Below are 16,038 nucleotides of genomic sequence, written 5' to 3'. Positions count from 1 at the left end.
GCGGGGTGGGGCGGGGCGGGCCGGCTCCCACCCCCGGGCCCCGAGGCAGGAAGCGCTGGCAGCGCGCTGCCTGCTCCGTGCGGGGTGGCGGCTCCTCCTCGGGGCCGGGCGAGAACTTGTTGCCGGCGGCTCCCGACGGCCCCGCGCTGCCCGCCGGGTGAGCAGGGAGAGGGAAGCGGGTGGGACGGACTGGGAAGGGCCCAGCCTGGGCGGTTTGGCCGCGGCGTCCCTGGGGCTGACTTCAGCCCGCGGCTCCGGCGGTGGCGGCCTGGCCCCCTGCCTCGGGGGGAACCGGCCGGGGCCGGGCCGAGCCCGGGCGTGGGGGTTGGTGGCGGGCGGCTCCTCTGAGCGCTCCGGTTTCTGTTTCGTTCTCCCTGCGGCTGGTCGCGGCGGCTCCGGCGAGGCGCGCCCAGGTGTGAGGTAACCCTTTGTGCTGTGTGCTGGCGGGGCGGGGGCGCTTTCCTTTTGTATTTGCTTCGCGTGCGGATCGATTTATTTTTTTTTTTAAACCTGGACATTTTTTCGGCTGACGTCCCCTTTCCGAACCGGTGCGGTGGGGTAAAAGGTAGGTAGGGTGGCAGACTTCCCTAACCGCCTGAGTGTCAGTGGAAATACGAAATTCGGTGAGTGCGGCGGAAGAGGCGCTCGGCGCGGCCCCCGCCCCCGCCGTGTCCCGCGCGCCCCCGGCCGCCGCGGGGGGAGGGGGGAGCGCTCCCGCGCGCCGCTGCGGAGCCGCTCCCGGAGGGGCGCGCGGTCCCCGTCGGAGCCTTCGGTCCTTGCGCCGGAGTGCGACCGGAGAGAGCGCTTTGATCGTTTGGGGCTGTCGGGGGCAGCTGAGGGGTATGGAAAACGTGTATGCAGCAGGCAGGAGTTTTCACCTTCTGCCCTTCTGCAGTTGGTTTCATGACCGAGGGAGAACGCGGGTTGGTGGTCGTGTGTCGGACACGAGGAGGCATAGCTCGGCTGTTGGCGTTCCGGGGGGCTCCAGCTTCCCTCACGAGAGGAGATCCGAGCGTGCTTGTATGGAGGCCTGAACTTGGAGGCAACATCGAGTTCTCGAGCCGTTTGGTGCACGGGGGTTTTATTTTCTGTTGTATTTCTGCCCAGTGCTGTCAGCCGTGAGATCGGTTCACGTTCTCATTCTGTTGTCCCAATCGTGTGATCCAAGGACTTAAAAAATTTGAGCGATGTAGTTAGTGGGTGGGGTGAAGACCTTTTCATAGAGACGTTTACCAAGTTCCTAGTACATGAGAAGCTTGTGCAGTGATTCTTTAGTTCTGCAAGTGTTCATAAACATAAAATCATAGAAATGTGGAAAAGGACTACTTGGTTTTTTCTTTTCCAGAATTAGCAGTACATACCTGCTTTTTTAATGAAAACTTCATGTAGTGAGCACAAAAGTTTTAATATGAGTCTAATTAATTGTTAAAGATTGAAATTCTTTTTATACCTGCTTCATATGCCTCCAGGTGGAGCAATCCAAGAAATACTGTAGTCAGATTAATTATAATAATGCCTAGCTGGATGGTTTTATTAAATGTAATAGTATGTGGCATCTAAACAATATCTCAAGAATACTCTTCATATTCACTTGTGGAATGCTTGTGGCCTGTTACAACTTTACGATCAATATGCCTTTTTTTTACTCTGCTGAAAAGGCATATTAGATTTCCCTAGTGTTTTCTTGATGCTGCTGTACTGTCCAGCCAAGCTAGACTACTGAATCATAAATGGTATAACTAAATTAATTTAACGGTCTCTTTCTCAAGAGAGGAAGTGAAAAAACCTTACATTTTTTATCTTTCTACAGTTTATAGTGTGAGCTTGCCTGAAGAATCACTGTGTTTTCCATTAATTCACACTAATGCAGCTGCTCTGTTACTTTTTCTGACTAAAACTAAGATTCATAAGCTATTTTAAAACTTTTTTCCTTGTAAGTTATGTTCTGGTTCTGACTTTACTCCCCCCCCCTTTTCTTTTCACACTGAAGAAATATGGATGCCAAGAGTAAAAAATATTTACTTATGAATCGCCAAGCATTGGAAAAAGACATCAAGACTTCTTATATTATGGATCATATGATTTCTGATGAAGTACTAACATTACAGGAGGAGGAGAGAGTGAAACAACAGGTAGAATTGTCTCTGTTATTTATCTTCCTAGTCTACTTGCATATTTTTTCATCGTTTTTAAAAGTAGTAATTTCTGTATATCTCATTCCTGGATTCAGCAAATTCTTAAGTGAATGATTAGCATGCAGTTTTTATTGCACTTCATAAGGTTGAGATAAGGGCTTGGTCAAGTTGAAGGCTGTTTCTGTAACTGTAAACAGTCTAATTGACAGAGTGATAATTAGATGCTTTCTAAAGGTCTCAGTTTTGTATAACATACCTTTTAATATTTTTTTCTAGAGTACACAGAAGGAGCGAGCAGCTATGCTAATAAACATTATTCTTACAAAAGATAATAATTCATATAGATCCTTTTATAATGCACTACTTCATGAAGGGTACAGAGATCTCGCTGCGCTTCTTCAGGATGGCATCCCTGCTGTCTCTTCTGGTAACAGGAAGAGTTCAATGGATGGAATGACTTCACACGGTCAGTGTAAATACAGAAATCCCTGTGCCTGAAAGAAAAGACAAGTTGCCTTTTTTATTTCCAAGTGACTATCTGTAATACCTGTTCCAATGAAAAAGGAATACTGGTGTATTCACTTGTTTTGGTAGTGTAGTAGTCGGTATTCCTGTATTTCATATATTTATTATGGCAGGAGAGTTACAACAGTTACAAGTTTTGTAGGTCATCTTTAAAAATGTTCATAAGTAATGTTTGTTTTAAAAGATGGGAAACCTGAGGCTCTCACAGTTTTCTCTAAATTGTAACATTTTTGTTGTACGTGAAAGACTTAGTTGTATATATTAAAGAAGTTGAATCTAACATAAAGAGTTGTAGCCTCCAAAATTCTGACGTTTATCTTGAAGAGTAATCTGTAATCTCCCAGACTACATTCCAATAGCTGATAAAATCAGGTTGCTTAATTCTCTTCACCAGAGCTTTCAGTTACGCTACATAAGATCCTTTTACCTACATTGTCATCAGTATCATCTTTGAGTGACATTAAATAAATGGGTGTTTTCTAATGGGAAGAACCTTCTAACTGCATATGACTGACTGCCATATTTACTGGCACTCTGTGTTTTAAGAAGTGTCATAGGCATGTGGAATTTGCAAAATTTCAAAATTCAAATTTCAAAGTTATCAATATAATACAGCTGCTTTGTGGCCAGCAGTGGACAGGTAAAGTGCACGTTTCCTTTCCTGCTGTGTTTTACCTGCCCTATTGCAAGTCATGCCATCTTAGTTCAAATCAAAGGAAGTCTTGCTTAAACCACAATACTGTGCTGTAACTACAAAGTAACTACAAAGTAAAAGCCTTACACAGCATGCTTTTTTTTTCTTTTTCTGCTGCATCCATGGGGTGATAACTTCTGGCTGAGAAAGTGACTTGATTGTTGCGTATAGTAATGTTGAGCTGTGTTTGCCGTAGTTTCTTCTCGAGCTGTTAATTATCTTCTCACTTTTAGGGACTGATGTAACTAGCTTGCCTCCTATGTGGTTCTTAATTGGAACAGTATTGTATGTGGGAGGCTAGTTACCTGTTAAGTAATTTATTTCTAAAAAGCAATATTTTTTCACTGTTTGGTGGTGTGAGTCTAGTACTTTTTAGAGCAGTTGTGCAGGACATGAGGTCGGGGGGAGCCCACTAGTTATTTGGGTTGGGGACTTGTTTGGTTTATTTTGATGAGGCATCACATTTAGAAATGACTACTTTTTTTGTGTGTTTCTTGGTTTTAACTTTAGTTAAGACAGTTCTCTGCGAAGGAGGTGTACCACAGAGACCAGTTGTGTTTGTCACTCGGCCAGAACTGGTAGATGCTATTAAACAGAAACTGTGCTGCTTGGGAAGTGATCCAGGATGGGTCACGGTTTATGGAATGGCAGGCTGTGGGAAGACAGTTCTAACAGCAGAAGCTTTAAGGGATCATCAACTCTTGGAAGGTACTTTTAGAAAAACATCTGTATTTTAATAAAAATTACTACAGGTATATGCATATTGGACATACATGGTAAAGTGTCTTATGTCATCTTGAAAGTAATTTGGGATTTAGGTTTATAAATTTCATAGTTGCCTCTGAAATACTTACTTGTGACTTACAGTTTATCATAACCATTGAATGCTCTAGGACCACTAAGTATTTTATTAATTTATGGAAAAAGATTGTGAATAGCTTTTCACCTTGGAATCTGCTTTGGTTTATGAGAGGAGGTGCATCCTTAATTAACTTGAAGTTATTTTGCACTAACAGAAAAAAAATCATATCTAGTTTATATTCCTTTTGGGCGTTGCTTGTTAAGTCCTCAGACTCTTCTCCTTGCTATGTGAGTTTAAAAAATCTTGCTTTAACTTTTGCATGTATTTTAATGATGGCAGGCATTTGTGGAGTGATTACACTAGTATCCACTAGCTTAAAGCAGGTCATGTGCTAGTGAGGTCCTTCAGTGTGCCATCTCACTGGAGGTAGGGAATGGAGATCTATGTGGCAGCAAAGACACAAGGGTTATTGATACGTTAGAAACCACAGAAGCCTGAGAATGGTCACGTAGGATTTAGGGCTTCTCCTCGCGAAAGGTGGTGGGGTCAACAGCCCAAATGAAGCACACCTACAGCAATGCATGGAGCACGGGCAATAAACAGGAGCAGCTGGAAGCCATTGCACAGCCCGCAACAATGACACAAGTGTGAAACATAGTTGCCATCATGGAAGCATGGTGGGATGACTTGCACAAGTGCGTGCTGCAATGGATGGCTCTAAACTCTTCAGAAGGGATAGGCAAGGAAGGAGAGGCGGTGGATTAGCCCTGTACGTTAGGGACTGTGCTATGATTGTCTAGAGCTTAATGAGGGTGATGATAGGGTTGAGTATTTATGGGTAAGAATCAGAGCGAAGGCCAACAAGGCTGATATCATGGTGGAAGTCTGTTACAGACCGCCCAACCAGGATGAAGAGGCAGATGAAATATTCTATAAGCAGCTGGGAGAGACCTTGTTCTCATGGGGGGGGGGTGTCTTCAATTTAGCAGATGTCTCTGGAAATACAGTGCAGCAGAGAGGAAACAGTCTGTGAGGTTCCTGGAGTGTGTGGAAGGTAACTTCCTGGCACAGCTGGTGAGGGAGCCAGCGGGGGAAGGTGCCCCACTGGGCCTGTTTGTGAACAGAGAAGGACTTGTGGGTGGTGTGATGGCTGGAGGCCATCTTGGGCATAGTGATCACAAAATTGATAGAGGTTTTGATTCTCGGAGAAGTGAGGAGGGGGAGGCAGCAGAAATGCTGGGTTGGACTTTGGGAGGGCAGAGCCTGGCCTGTTCAGGAGACTGGTTGAGAGAGTCCCTTGGGAGGCAGTCCTGAAGGGCAAAGGAGCTCAGGAAGGCCAGGCAATCTTTAAGAAGGAAATCTTACAGGTGTAGGAGCAGGCCATCCCCATGTGCCAAAAGACAAGCCAGTGGGGAAGAGGGTCGGCCTGGCTGAACAGAGAGCTTTGGCTGGAACTCCATAAAACCAGGAGAGTTTATGACCTTTGGAAGAAGGGGCAGGCAACTCTGGAGGACTATAAGGAAGTTGTGAGGTTATGCAGGGAGAAAATTCGAAGGGCCAAAGCCCAACTAGAACTTAACCTGGCTACTGCTGTAAAAGACAATTAAAAATGTTTGTATAAATACATTAGCAACAAAAAGAGGAGGAGGAGGAAACGTACTGACACAGGATGAGGAAAAGGCTGAGGAACTTAATGCCACCTTTACCAGTAAGACCAGTTGTTCTCTGGTTACCCAGCCCCCTGCGGTGGAAGATGGGGGCAAGGAGCAGAATGAAGCCCCCATAATCCAATGGGAAATGGATTAGACACACCACTTAGACACACACACAAGTCTATGGGGCCAGATGGGATCCACCCAAGGGTACCAAGGGAGCTGGCAGAAGTGCTCACTGAGCCATTTTCAACCATTTATCAGCAGTCTGGCTAATCTGGGAGGTCCCAGTTGACTGGAAGTTAGCAAATGTGATGCCCGTCTACCAGGAGGGCCTGAAGGAGGATCTGGGGAACTACAGGCCTATCAGTCTGACCTCAGTGCTGGGAGTTATGGAGCAGATGATCCTGAATACCATCACGTGGCACGTGCAGGACAATCAGGTGATCAGTCAGCATGGGTTTATGAAAGGCAGGTCCTGCTTGACTAACTGATCTCCTTCTGTGACAAGGTGACCTGCTTAGTGGATGAGGGAAAGGCTGTGGATGTTGTCTACCTAGACTTTAATAAAGCTTTTGACACCATTTCCCACAACATTCTCCCGGAGAAACTGGCTGCTCATGGCCTGGACAAGTGTACTCTTTGCTGGGTCAAAAACTGGCTGGACAGCTGAGCCCAGAGAGTGGTGGTAAGTGGAGTTCCATCCAGCTGGTGGCCCATCACAGGTGGTGTTCCTCAGGGCTCTCATAAACATACTCGGTTTAGTGTCTTTATTAATGATCTGGATGAGGAGATTGAGTGCACCCTCAGTAAGTTTGCAGACTACAGCAAGTTGGAGGTGGGATGTTGATCTGCTTGAGGGTAGGAAGGCCCTACAGAGGGATCTGGACTGGATCTGCGCCGAGGTCAGTTGTAAGAGGGTCAGCAAGAAGTGCCGTGTCCTGCACTTGGGTCACAACAAGCCCATGCCGTGATACAGTCTTGGGAAGAGTGACTGGAAAGCTGCCTGGCAGAAAAGGACCTGGGTGTGCTGGTCGGCAGCCGGCTGAACGTGAGCCAGCAGTGTGCCCAGGTGGCCAAGAAGGCCAACAATATCTTGACTTGTATCAGATCAGAAGCAGTGTGGCCAGCAGGACAAGGGAAGGGATCGTCCCCCTGCACGTGGCACTGGTGAGGCCGCATCTCAAATCCAGTGTTCAGTTTTGGGCCCCTCACTGCAAGAAGGACACTGAGGTGCTGGAGCGTGTCCAGAGATGGGCAACGGAGCTGGGGAAGGGTCTAGAGAGCAAGGCCTTCAATGGGCAGCTGAGGGAAACAGGAGAAAAAGGGGCTGAGGGGAGACCTTAGAGCTCTCACCCACCTGAAAGGAGGTTATAGTGAGGTGGGTGTTAGTCTCATTTCTCAAGTAACAAGCAATAGGATAAGAGGAAATGGCCTCAGGTTGTACCGCAGGAGGTTTAGATTGAACACTGGGAAAAATTTCCTCACTGAAAGTGCTGTCAAGCATTGGAACAGGCTGCTCAGGGAAGTGGTTGAGTCATCATCCCTGGAAATACTTAAAAGATGTGTGGATGTGGCACTTAGGGACATGGTTTAGGAGTGGACTTGGCAGTGCCAGGTTAATGGTTGGACTCGATGATCTTAAATGTCTTTTCCAACCTAAACGATTCTAAGATAAATGAAACCATTTAATGATTATTATTTTTTTCCTCCTGCATAGGGCACTTGATGGAGAAAGCAGGACTTGGACATTAGAAAATGTGATCTAGAGATAGTGACTACAGCATTCTCTGCTACAGCTGACTTTTCTAGATGCCTTCTTGTTCACTGATTTGGGATAATTTTCACATCCTAAACTCTGAACTCTTACAGTAGTGCAAAGTTGAAAAAGTAAATGCTAAGTCAGACTAGCAAGAAGATGGATGCAGAAGGGGTTGGTGAGGGACAGGTAGGAAGGCATGTAGGGAGGAGGGATGACAGCGTCAGTGGCAGTGCGAATTCTTCATTGGAACTTGCCCTACAGAGCCTGTTCCTTTAAAAATAAAAAAGTAGTGATCTTCTAGAACCATCCTTCGGTGTTAATGGTACAGTTGCAAGGCTGGCTTGCAACAGACTTTACAGTTTTATATTTTAATTGAAATTGAGTTATTGATTGCTGTCGTAAACTGCTAGTTGATTTCTGATTTTAAATGTATGGCATGATTAATATTGCTTTTTTTGTTAGATTACTTTCCAGGAGGAGTTCACTGGATCTCTGTTGGAAAACAGGACAAAGCAGGGCTCCTAATAAAACTTCAGAATCTCTGTAGTAGATTAGAGCATGACTCTACCCTCTCACAAAGGCCACCACTTAACATTGAGGAGGCTAAAGATCGTCTTCGTTTGCTGATGCTACGTAAATATTCCAGGTAATGTCAGTAAAATGGAACACTGTTTTTTTTAACTGATAAAACTTTGCCAACTAACTTCGGTCTAATCATTGTGGTGTCTGTGTTGTGGTTACATGTGTCTGTGGCATGTAGTTTGTGGTTTGTTGTTTGTGTGGTTTTTTTTTTGTAAACCTGCTTCCTAACTCTTTCACTTCTTGCTTCCTCTTTTTTCTGTTTTACTGTAGATAATTATGAAGTGTTGTTCAAGGTGAAGCTAACAATACTTTTAGAATTTTCTAAATTTTCTAAATTTAGAATTTTCTAAATTACTGACTTGCTGATAAAAGTATAAGTAGGTCCAGATAAGCGTACAAAACCTGAAGGATAAATTGATGTTAGAGGCAGATGTGTAACACATGTAGTGTAAGTCTGTTCCTGTTTAGATGTATTTTTTTAATGGAGTAACTTAAGGGACACATTGTAGTCTTGTCCTGGATATGTATATATGTCGTAGGCTAATAAGGCTTCTGCTAGTGAAATATGTTAACCAGCTGTGCTGGAGTCACATTTGCTTGAAAAAATACGAGTTGTTTAATAATGGAAGTTGGGAACAAACAGTTGGAAATAAGAATTGCTCTAACTTTCAATGTTCTCTTCATGTACATAGAACGCTTCGCTGATGTGTAAGGATCATACAGCAGTAAAAGGGTGTGTATCACTGCAGAAAATTTTTTTTCTTTCCGGAACAGGCGATATCATTTTAAAGGATTTGGTCTAGATTTATCAAAATGAAAGCATGTTTTCATGATATGATCAATAATTGGTTGCCAAGAAACCAGTTGCTTTCAAACTTCAGGAGAAGTGACTTGATTTAATCAAGCAGTGTCTCAGTCACTGCACAACTTCTTTCATCTTTGAGCAATAGCTGTAGTTATTAGTTGAGGATTTCATTACTCTCTGGGAAGATCTGTACTAAACTAAACAAGCCTGCATGTGAGTGAAATGTATCAGGAATAATATTCCAACGTTATTATCTTTATAGATGACATAGAGTAGAAGAATACTGGCATTTTTGTACAAGAAAAAAAATATTCTCAGGAGGAAAAGATTTGAAAAACGCTGCCAGGTCTTCCACAAGAAATTTTTTAATTTTTGTGGAAGTCTTATATGAAAAGTGCAAACAAGACACTTTAAACTGAAAGTACAGGTTTCCCTGAAGTATGTTAATTGGTTGTCTCCATTGATACAATTCTTGTTATTTTTTATTCATTAACAAACAAAACAAATCTCTTCAATACAGAAAAATTTGGATGTTCAATTTATGCAAAACATCACAGTTCCTTCTGAGTGGAGAACTGTGTTACTTTCTTTTAGGGTGTATGTGTCGCTATGGCAATGAGCTGTTGCAGAAGTTGGCAGCTACTCTACAGTCAAGTAACATGACAACCTAACATGGTTGATACACTATGCTGTGCTATATTGTTTGTACTGCACAAAGTGACTCATTTAAGAGGTACTTTCTGTGTTTTGTCAAAAGAGCATCTGTATTCTGTGGAAACTGAGGGGAAAAGAGAAAATTACAGCTTTGGAAACAGTTAGGCACTTGGTTTTATTGGAGGGCATTTCAATGCAGCTGTGGCAGTGTATTCCTTATAGACTGCCAGCTATCTCATGTAGGATGCTATTCACCTGGGAATGTTCATTAATGTGTTTCAAGATAAAGTAACAGATGTTAGGAGTATTGCAGAGAATGATTGTACCTCAAGTGCAGGGACTGCAGGGACAAGAACTGATTATAAAACTTTTCTCATAGTGTTCATCTTAGTCCCGTTTGCTCTTTCCCTTCTCCTCTATCCTAAACCCTTTGAGCGTATTGCCAAAATTGCTGTAAAGGTAGGAACTGTAGGAATCATATCCTTGAAAATTGTGTAAGTTCATGAAAATTGTCAGTTGGATAAAGAAAAGAAATCCAAGTAGGTGCCTTCAGTGGTGAAAAGGGGTATACAGAATTAATTGAAGGGAGACATTTTGTTGTCTTGCTAACTGTGCAGCATGGACACGTGAGCTGGGAACATGCTACACAGCCTGTGCTGCATCCTGCTGCTAGGTATATGTGAGAATGTCATAAAAACAAACTGAAAGTCTTGATGATGATGGGTTATCTCAGAAATCATAGTGAGCATGGGAGGAGGTAAAGGGGAACGTACTAGGGAGTGAGGTGTGTAGGGTGCAAGTGTATTGAAAACAAAGCTTCACAAGATCTGCAGCTTGTGGGGGAGCTTGCTGTGCACTGAACTTCTCTTTGGTGACAGAAAGTCACTTCATCTATTTCTGGATTCAAATAGTCAACCCACTATATCTCTTGGGAATAAAGTATTAGTCAAAGGATTCAAACTGTGAATCCAGTACGTTTCTTGTGATTAAAATATTAGTTGAATGGAAACTTTCTGAGCAAAATAGCATTATTTATTTCGTTGGAATTAAGAAATTGAAACTATGGTATTCTTTAAAGAAATATTTCAGAATTAAGTCTCCTGTGATTGTTTTCAGAGTGTTTTGGGTTTATTGTTTTTGTTTAATTTTTTTAATAATTCTAATTAGAGCTTAAAATCTGTGTGTGTGGTTGAGGAAGAAAGTCACTGGCATCAAAAGATTAGGAGGACTTTGAAATTCTCAGATTAATTAGAAAATAAAATCAAGCTGTTATTCATGCTGCCCAGCATATTTTCAAGTGTGAAAGTACCATAAAATTAGTAATATATGGCTATGATAGTATTCTTGAAAACCCTCGCATTTATCAAATGGGTGTTAATAGAGGAATTGTATAAAAATGACATATGGGTATCTAAGACTCACATAAAACATTGAAAATGTGGTATGATGTGTATGCACATATTTATGAAGGACAAAATCCTTATTTATAGGCATTGATGGCATAAGCGTCATTTAGCTGAAAAAAAACGGGGGACTCTTGTCATGCTTCAGTGTTAACTGGGCAATTTAACCAATGACTAGTGTAGCTGAAAATTCCATCCCTTTAAAAAAAAAAAAGTCAGCAAATGTAATCTGTTTGTAGGATTGTGTTTCAGGAACTTTGTTTCCTCCACAAAACACACAAATAACTGTTATTTCTTTTTATAAATCTGTTTGCCAGCCAGTCTTTTCGACTTCTTGCTCCCTTGGAACCAACCTTTTAAAAACAGTTTGCAGTAACTTCTTTGTCAGAAATAGGCAGGTGTGGGCAAGTCTACTATACGTTACTCTGGTGAGATTCCATGTAGTCACCTGCAAATGTGACTAGCCTTAAGTTTCAAATATGTAGGTACAAAAATGTTGTATATGTAAAAAGAGCCTCATCATCCAAGACAGTTCCTTCACTAGAGGATTAGTCTCATAGAGCTTTCTGAAGATGAAAGAACAAACCTGAAAACTCTTGAATTGGAAGGAAACTGAAATGGTTTCTCCCACAAAGCTTATCACTGGCCTGTGTCAAGCAGAGTTGTTATCTAGTCCTGGACAACTTTTTTCTTCATTTATGATATCTGATGACTTGGAAAACAGTAAATATTTCTATTTTTCTTGGCATCTACTAATGGAAATATTTCTCAAAACTATTGTTTTCATTTCAGTTATAGCTATAAAATAATAAATGGTAAAATCTTGATTTTTTGAGATACTTGCATTCAGCTTTCTTGCATAGTGTTTAATGCCATCTTAAAATATTTTGCGTATTAATATAAAAACTTATGTAGTGATACATTGTAAATTCTGAAACCGTTACTTCATTATTAAAATTAAATGCTGTATTTTAGCACTAATAGTTGATCTGAAATCTACAATATTTCTTTTTGCGCTAGATCTCTTTTGATCCTGGATGACATCTGGGATTCCTGGGTATTAAAAGCATTTGATAATCAATGTCAGGTTCTTATCACCAGCAGGGACAGGAGCATAACAGATGCTGTGTCTGGTAAGGAACAGTTTCCTTTCCTGCACCACAGATTATGTGTGCATATGTATGCATTTTGTTCTTGCGAACTTTCAGAAAGAATCTGATCGAATCTATGTCTATCAGCTTGTGCACAAATGGCAAAGTTTTAGAATTCTGCTCTGTAAGATGTTATATTCTTTGTGCAATAAATGTTACATGTTATCCTGAAAATTGTATGTCTACATTGAAGAGTGCAATGATCCTTAAAAGGATAAATTAATCTTTGTGACACTGCTGCTGTTAGACTGATTATCTCGACACTATTGAGCAGTCACTACTATGACATGCCCATAGTGCAGTTGTAATTATTAGGTCATAGTCTAATTTTTTTGTCTCTCTAATGCAAGCTTGATTCTGCTAAAGTAGAATTTATACTCTTCTCGGTACTAAGCATATAAAATACTACACACAAAAAACAATGAACCAGGTCCTTTGCTCAAAATTTTACTTGGAAAATACTCACAATTTCCGTAGGGTTTTTAATGTTCTTTTACATTTTTCCAATGTTTCTGTGTCTAGGCAATAAATATGAGGTTCATGTGGAAAGTGGACTAGCACATGAGAAAGGATTGGAGATTTTATCTTTATTTGTGAATATGAAAATATCAGAACTGCCAGAGCAAGCTAACTGCCTTGTAAGGGAATGCAAAGGTATACTTGCCACTCTTTAACATACTGTTTACCACTGAATGGATTTTTTTTCTTCTAGGTTTTGACTTACAAATAGAGGAGGGAACATTCTTTAATACTGTACAGATTAAGTAAAACACAAGTGTTTGTTAAATGCTTTTTGTTTTTTTTGAACTAAATTGAAGTGTCTCATGTTGATTTTTGAGTAGTTTTCTTAATTGTATCTTCTGCCCACCCCCCTATTACACTTAAATTTGGTGAGTTTGCTGGTGTCTACATGGATGACATGTTCTGTTTGTCGGTTTGCTACACCTCAAAAATTTAATCAATGTATTGGGAAAATTACCTGATGTATTAAACCACTTGACTAAATTATTGGATTGTGTTCCTTGAAAACCTCTAAGATGAAATTAATCTTTTCCTTCAGGTTCTCCTCTTGTGATATCCTTAATAGGTGCATTATTACGAGACTTCCCTAATCGTTGGGAATACTATCTCAAACAGCTGCAGAATAAGCAGTTCAAAAGAATAAGAAAATCTTCTTCTTATGATTATGAAGCTCTTGATGAAGCAATGTCCATAAGTGTTGAGCAACTGAATGACAATTACAAAGACTACTATAAAGACCTCTCTATCCTCCCAAAAGATGTTAAAGTACCTACTAAGGTAATAACAGCAATGCAGAAATCTCATCATTTTTAGTGAGATACAAACAATAACTTTAAAGAATTCATAAAATTTATAATTTTTGCATATAACTTATGCTGTACATACCTTAATAGCAATTGCTAGATTGGGTCCATTATTGTATCATGACTTATTGTCAGTACTGAAAGTAAAAAATCGTAACTGAATAAATGTATTCATAATGTTTAATATGCATTCCATATTCAATTCTTTAATTAGATTGTAATTAAGCTCTCTGAAGGCTTAAAAGCTGTTGTGTGAAATTTGTCTCCTTTAAGATAAAGGTATGATCAGCATAAATCAGCAAAAATAGACAAAAGATGAGATAATACAAGTTATCTGTCCTGTAGTTTGGTATGGAAGAATTTGTATTATTAATAAAATTAATTTATTACCATTTGTAATATTTGTAATATGACCATTTGTAATGTTTGTAATATGTCTATTTGTTAAAATGTGTGTTGTTGTCAGTTAATTGGTAGCCTTTTATGATATTCATACAAGTCATGTTATCCTTTAGTTCTGATTCTTTTCTCTTTTAATGTGCTTTTTTAGGTTCTTTGTATTCTTTGGGATATGGAAACTGAAGAAGTCGAAGATATACTACAGGAATTTGTTAACAAATCGCTATTGTTTTGTGATCGTAATGGGAAATCATTCCATTATTATTTACATGATCTTCAACTTGACTTTCTCACAGAGAAGAATCGCAACCAGCTTCAGGTAGGATATTGAATAATCAACTTACTTTTAACTTCATTCTCTGAAGCTGGGCATTCTTCAGAAAATGTTCCTTTGTTAAACATTGTCCACAGAACCTTCATAGAATAGGTTCATAATGTAGTTAAACTTAGTATTTTTCTTCTTACATTTATTTAATTTATTAAATTAATTATATATTTATATATATAACAATAAAAGTTAAAATTAAAACCGTTTATTTTCAACTTGAAACTATGGAGTGATTTCATGATGCTTCCACTTGGAGCTAAGAAGCTAACCTGAGAGAAGACTCTATATCTATTATTTCTTTGTCAAAGATGTTTCCAGCAGGAGACGGAATGTTCCATTGATGATTCCAAAGCCATCAAAATTCTACCAGAACAGGATGTGTTTTCTTTAATACAGAGGAGTGCTTTTTACTCCTTTTTTTTCAATTTAGGGCAATACTTGCAGGGAGAGGACCTGTAAGTTGGGCCAAATAAATTTATCAGTTCTGAAGGACAGGACAGAAAGCATAGATAAAAAGAAAAGGCAAGTTTTTAGACTTGCTTTAGATCTACATATGTAAGGGTATTTTTTTGTTAGCTACACACATTTAATGTGGAGAGTGATCTGATAGCTGTTCTCAGTCTAAGAAGGAAGGTTAACAGCTTGTTTTTCTGTCTTTTAATATCCAGAAAATGTTTCTGGTGAAGTCTTAATCAATAAGTTAGGTTAAATGCACAATTTTGGAAGGTAAGCTTTCCTTATTTCGTTTGTTGACGTATTATGATTGAGAAATAATAGTAATAGTATTCCTTAAGACTACATACAATATAATAATAATAATTCTAATTCCTTGATACTGAAACCAGCCCGTACCTTGGTACAGCGTTAACTGAAAGTGTGTTTTGATTCACATTGCAGGAGCTACATAAAAACATAGTAAATCAGTACAAGAAACATTACAAACTTAACATGCCTGTTTCATCTCAAGAGGATTGCATGTACTGGTATAACTTTCTAGCGTATCACATGGCTGGTGCCAACATGCAGAAGGTGAGTTCTGACTTGTGTCATCTGTTTCCTTCCTTGCCCACCATTACCACTGCCTTTCCCCTCAGGCTTTTTCCCCACCTGAACCTCTCTTCTCTCAGGCTTTTGTCCAGACAGGTGAACATTCAATACAGAGTCCTTTAGAGGCTCCACTGATAATCACTGTCTGTTAAGAAAAAGACTTTATTTCTACCCTGTGTTTCATGTTTCCAGCCAATTCTTGAGAAGATTTCTTATTTTGTATCATAATAGCTTGTGTTTTTCTTCTTCTTTTTAAGAAGCTTTGATAAGAAATATTCTCTAAAGCTTTTTGAAAACCCAGGCTTGCTTTATGGTATGATAGTAGAAGTAAATTGATTTCTTCAGAGAATGTGATTAATTAGATACTTTTTTTCAAAGAAGTCGTGAGGTTTTTCCTCTTATGTCATACTAATTTGTGTGTAAAGGTTCATTCTTTGTATTACCAGATTTCAACAGCCACAAAATATCCAGAAAGAGTTAGATGGGCAGATCTCTTGTTTCCAAGATTGCCTTGGTGCCTTTAAAAAATTGCTGTTCTTTAGATACTGAGCTAGTATAAGATGCAGATCATGCAGGAAGACTAATACTTTTAGTAGTTTCACTTGAACATCTATAGAGTTCTTGCCCTGAATAGCATTTGGTCCTGGTTGCTGATTGCTTTATTTCATGTGTACTCAAACTTTTTCAGTTGAACGTCTTTTGAGATGATTCATCTGACTAGTCATATAAAATACACTTTGTATATTCACAATTTGTAGTCCGCATTAATTATGA

At 40.0% G+C, this 16,038-nt stretch overlaps 1 protein-coding gene across 11 annotated transcripts in view; it reads left to right on the top strand.

The window, feature by feature from the left end:
• Positions 1–13: 13 nt before the first annotated feature.
• The window catches only part of APAF1 (apoptotic peptidase activating factor 1), a 41,275-nt gene continuing 25,250 nt past the window's right edge, over positions 14–16,038 (top strand). For 2 of the 11 annotated variants that reach the window (XM_037390614.1, XM_037390615.1), the window contains exons 1-10: positions 14–157; positions 1,991–2,132; positions 2,412–2,601; positions 3,865–4,062; positions 8,033–8,216; positions 12,035–12,147; positions 12,688–12,819; positions 13,226–13,464; positions 14,041–14,208; positions 15,115–15,246. In XM_037390614.1, coding sequence (XP_037246511.1) covers positions 1,995–2,132; positions 2,412–2,601; positions 3,865–4,062; positions 8,033–8,216; positions 12,035–12,147; positions 12,688–12,819; positions 13,226–13,464; positions 14,041–14,208; positions 15,115–15,246 — 1,494 coding nt within the window. In that variant the 5' untranslated portion in view covers positions 14–157; positions 1,991–1,994. Of the gene's footprint in view, positions 158–318; positions 421–508; positions 566–1,990; positions 2,133–2,411; positions 2,602–3,864; positions 4,063–8,032; positions 8,217–8,844; positions 8,886–12,034; positions 12,148–12,687; positions 12,820–13,225; positions 13,465–14,040; positions 14,209–15,114; positions 15,247–16,038 lie in introns of those variants that run through there. The other 9 variants (XR_005104679.1, XM_037390612.1, XR_005104677.1 and 6 more) reach the window with 7 other exon arrangements.

Source organism: Falco rusticolus, chromosome 5, assembly GCF_015220075.1.
Source record: "Falco rusticolus isolate bFalRus1 chromosome 5, bFalRus1.pri, whole genome shotgun sequence".
NCBI classification, from domain to species: domain Eukaryota; kingdom Metazoa; phylum Chordata; class Aves; order Falconiformes; family Falconidae; genus Falco; species Falco rusticolus.
Note: the sequence above shows the minus strand (reverse complement) of the source record. Positions and strands in the feature narration are given on the sequence as shown.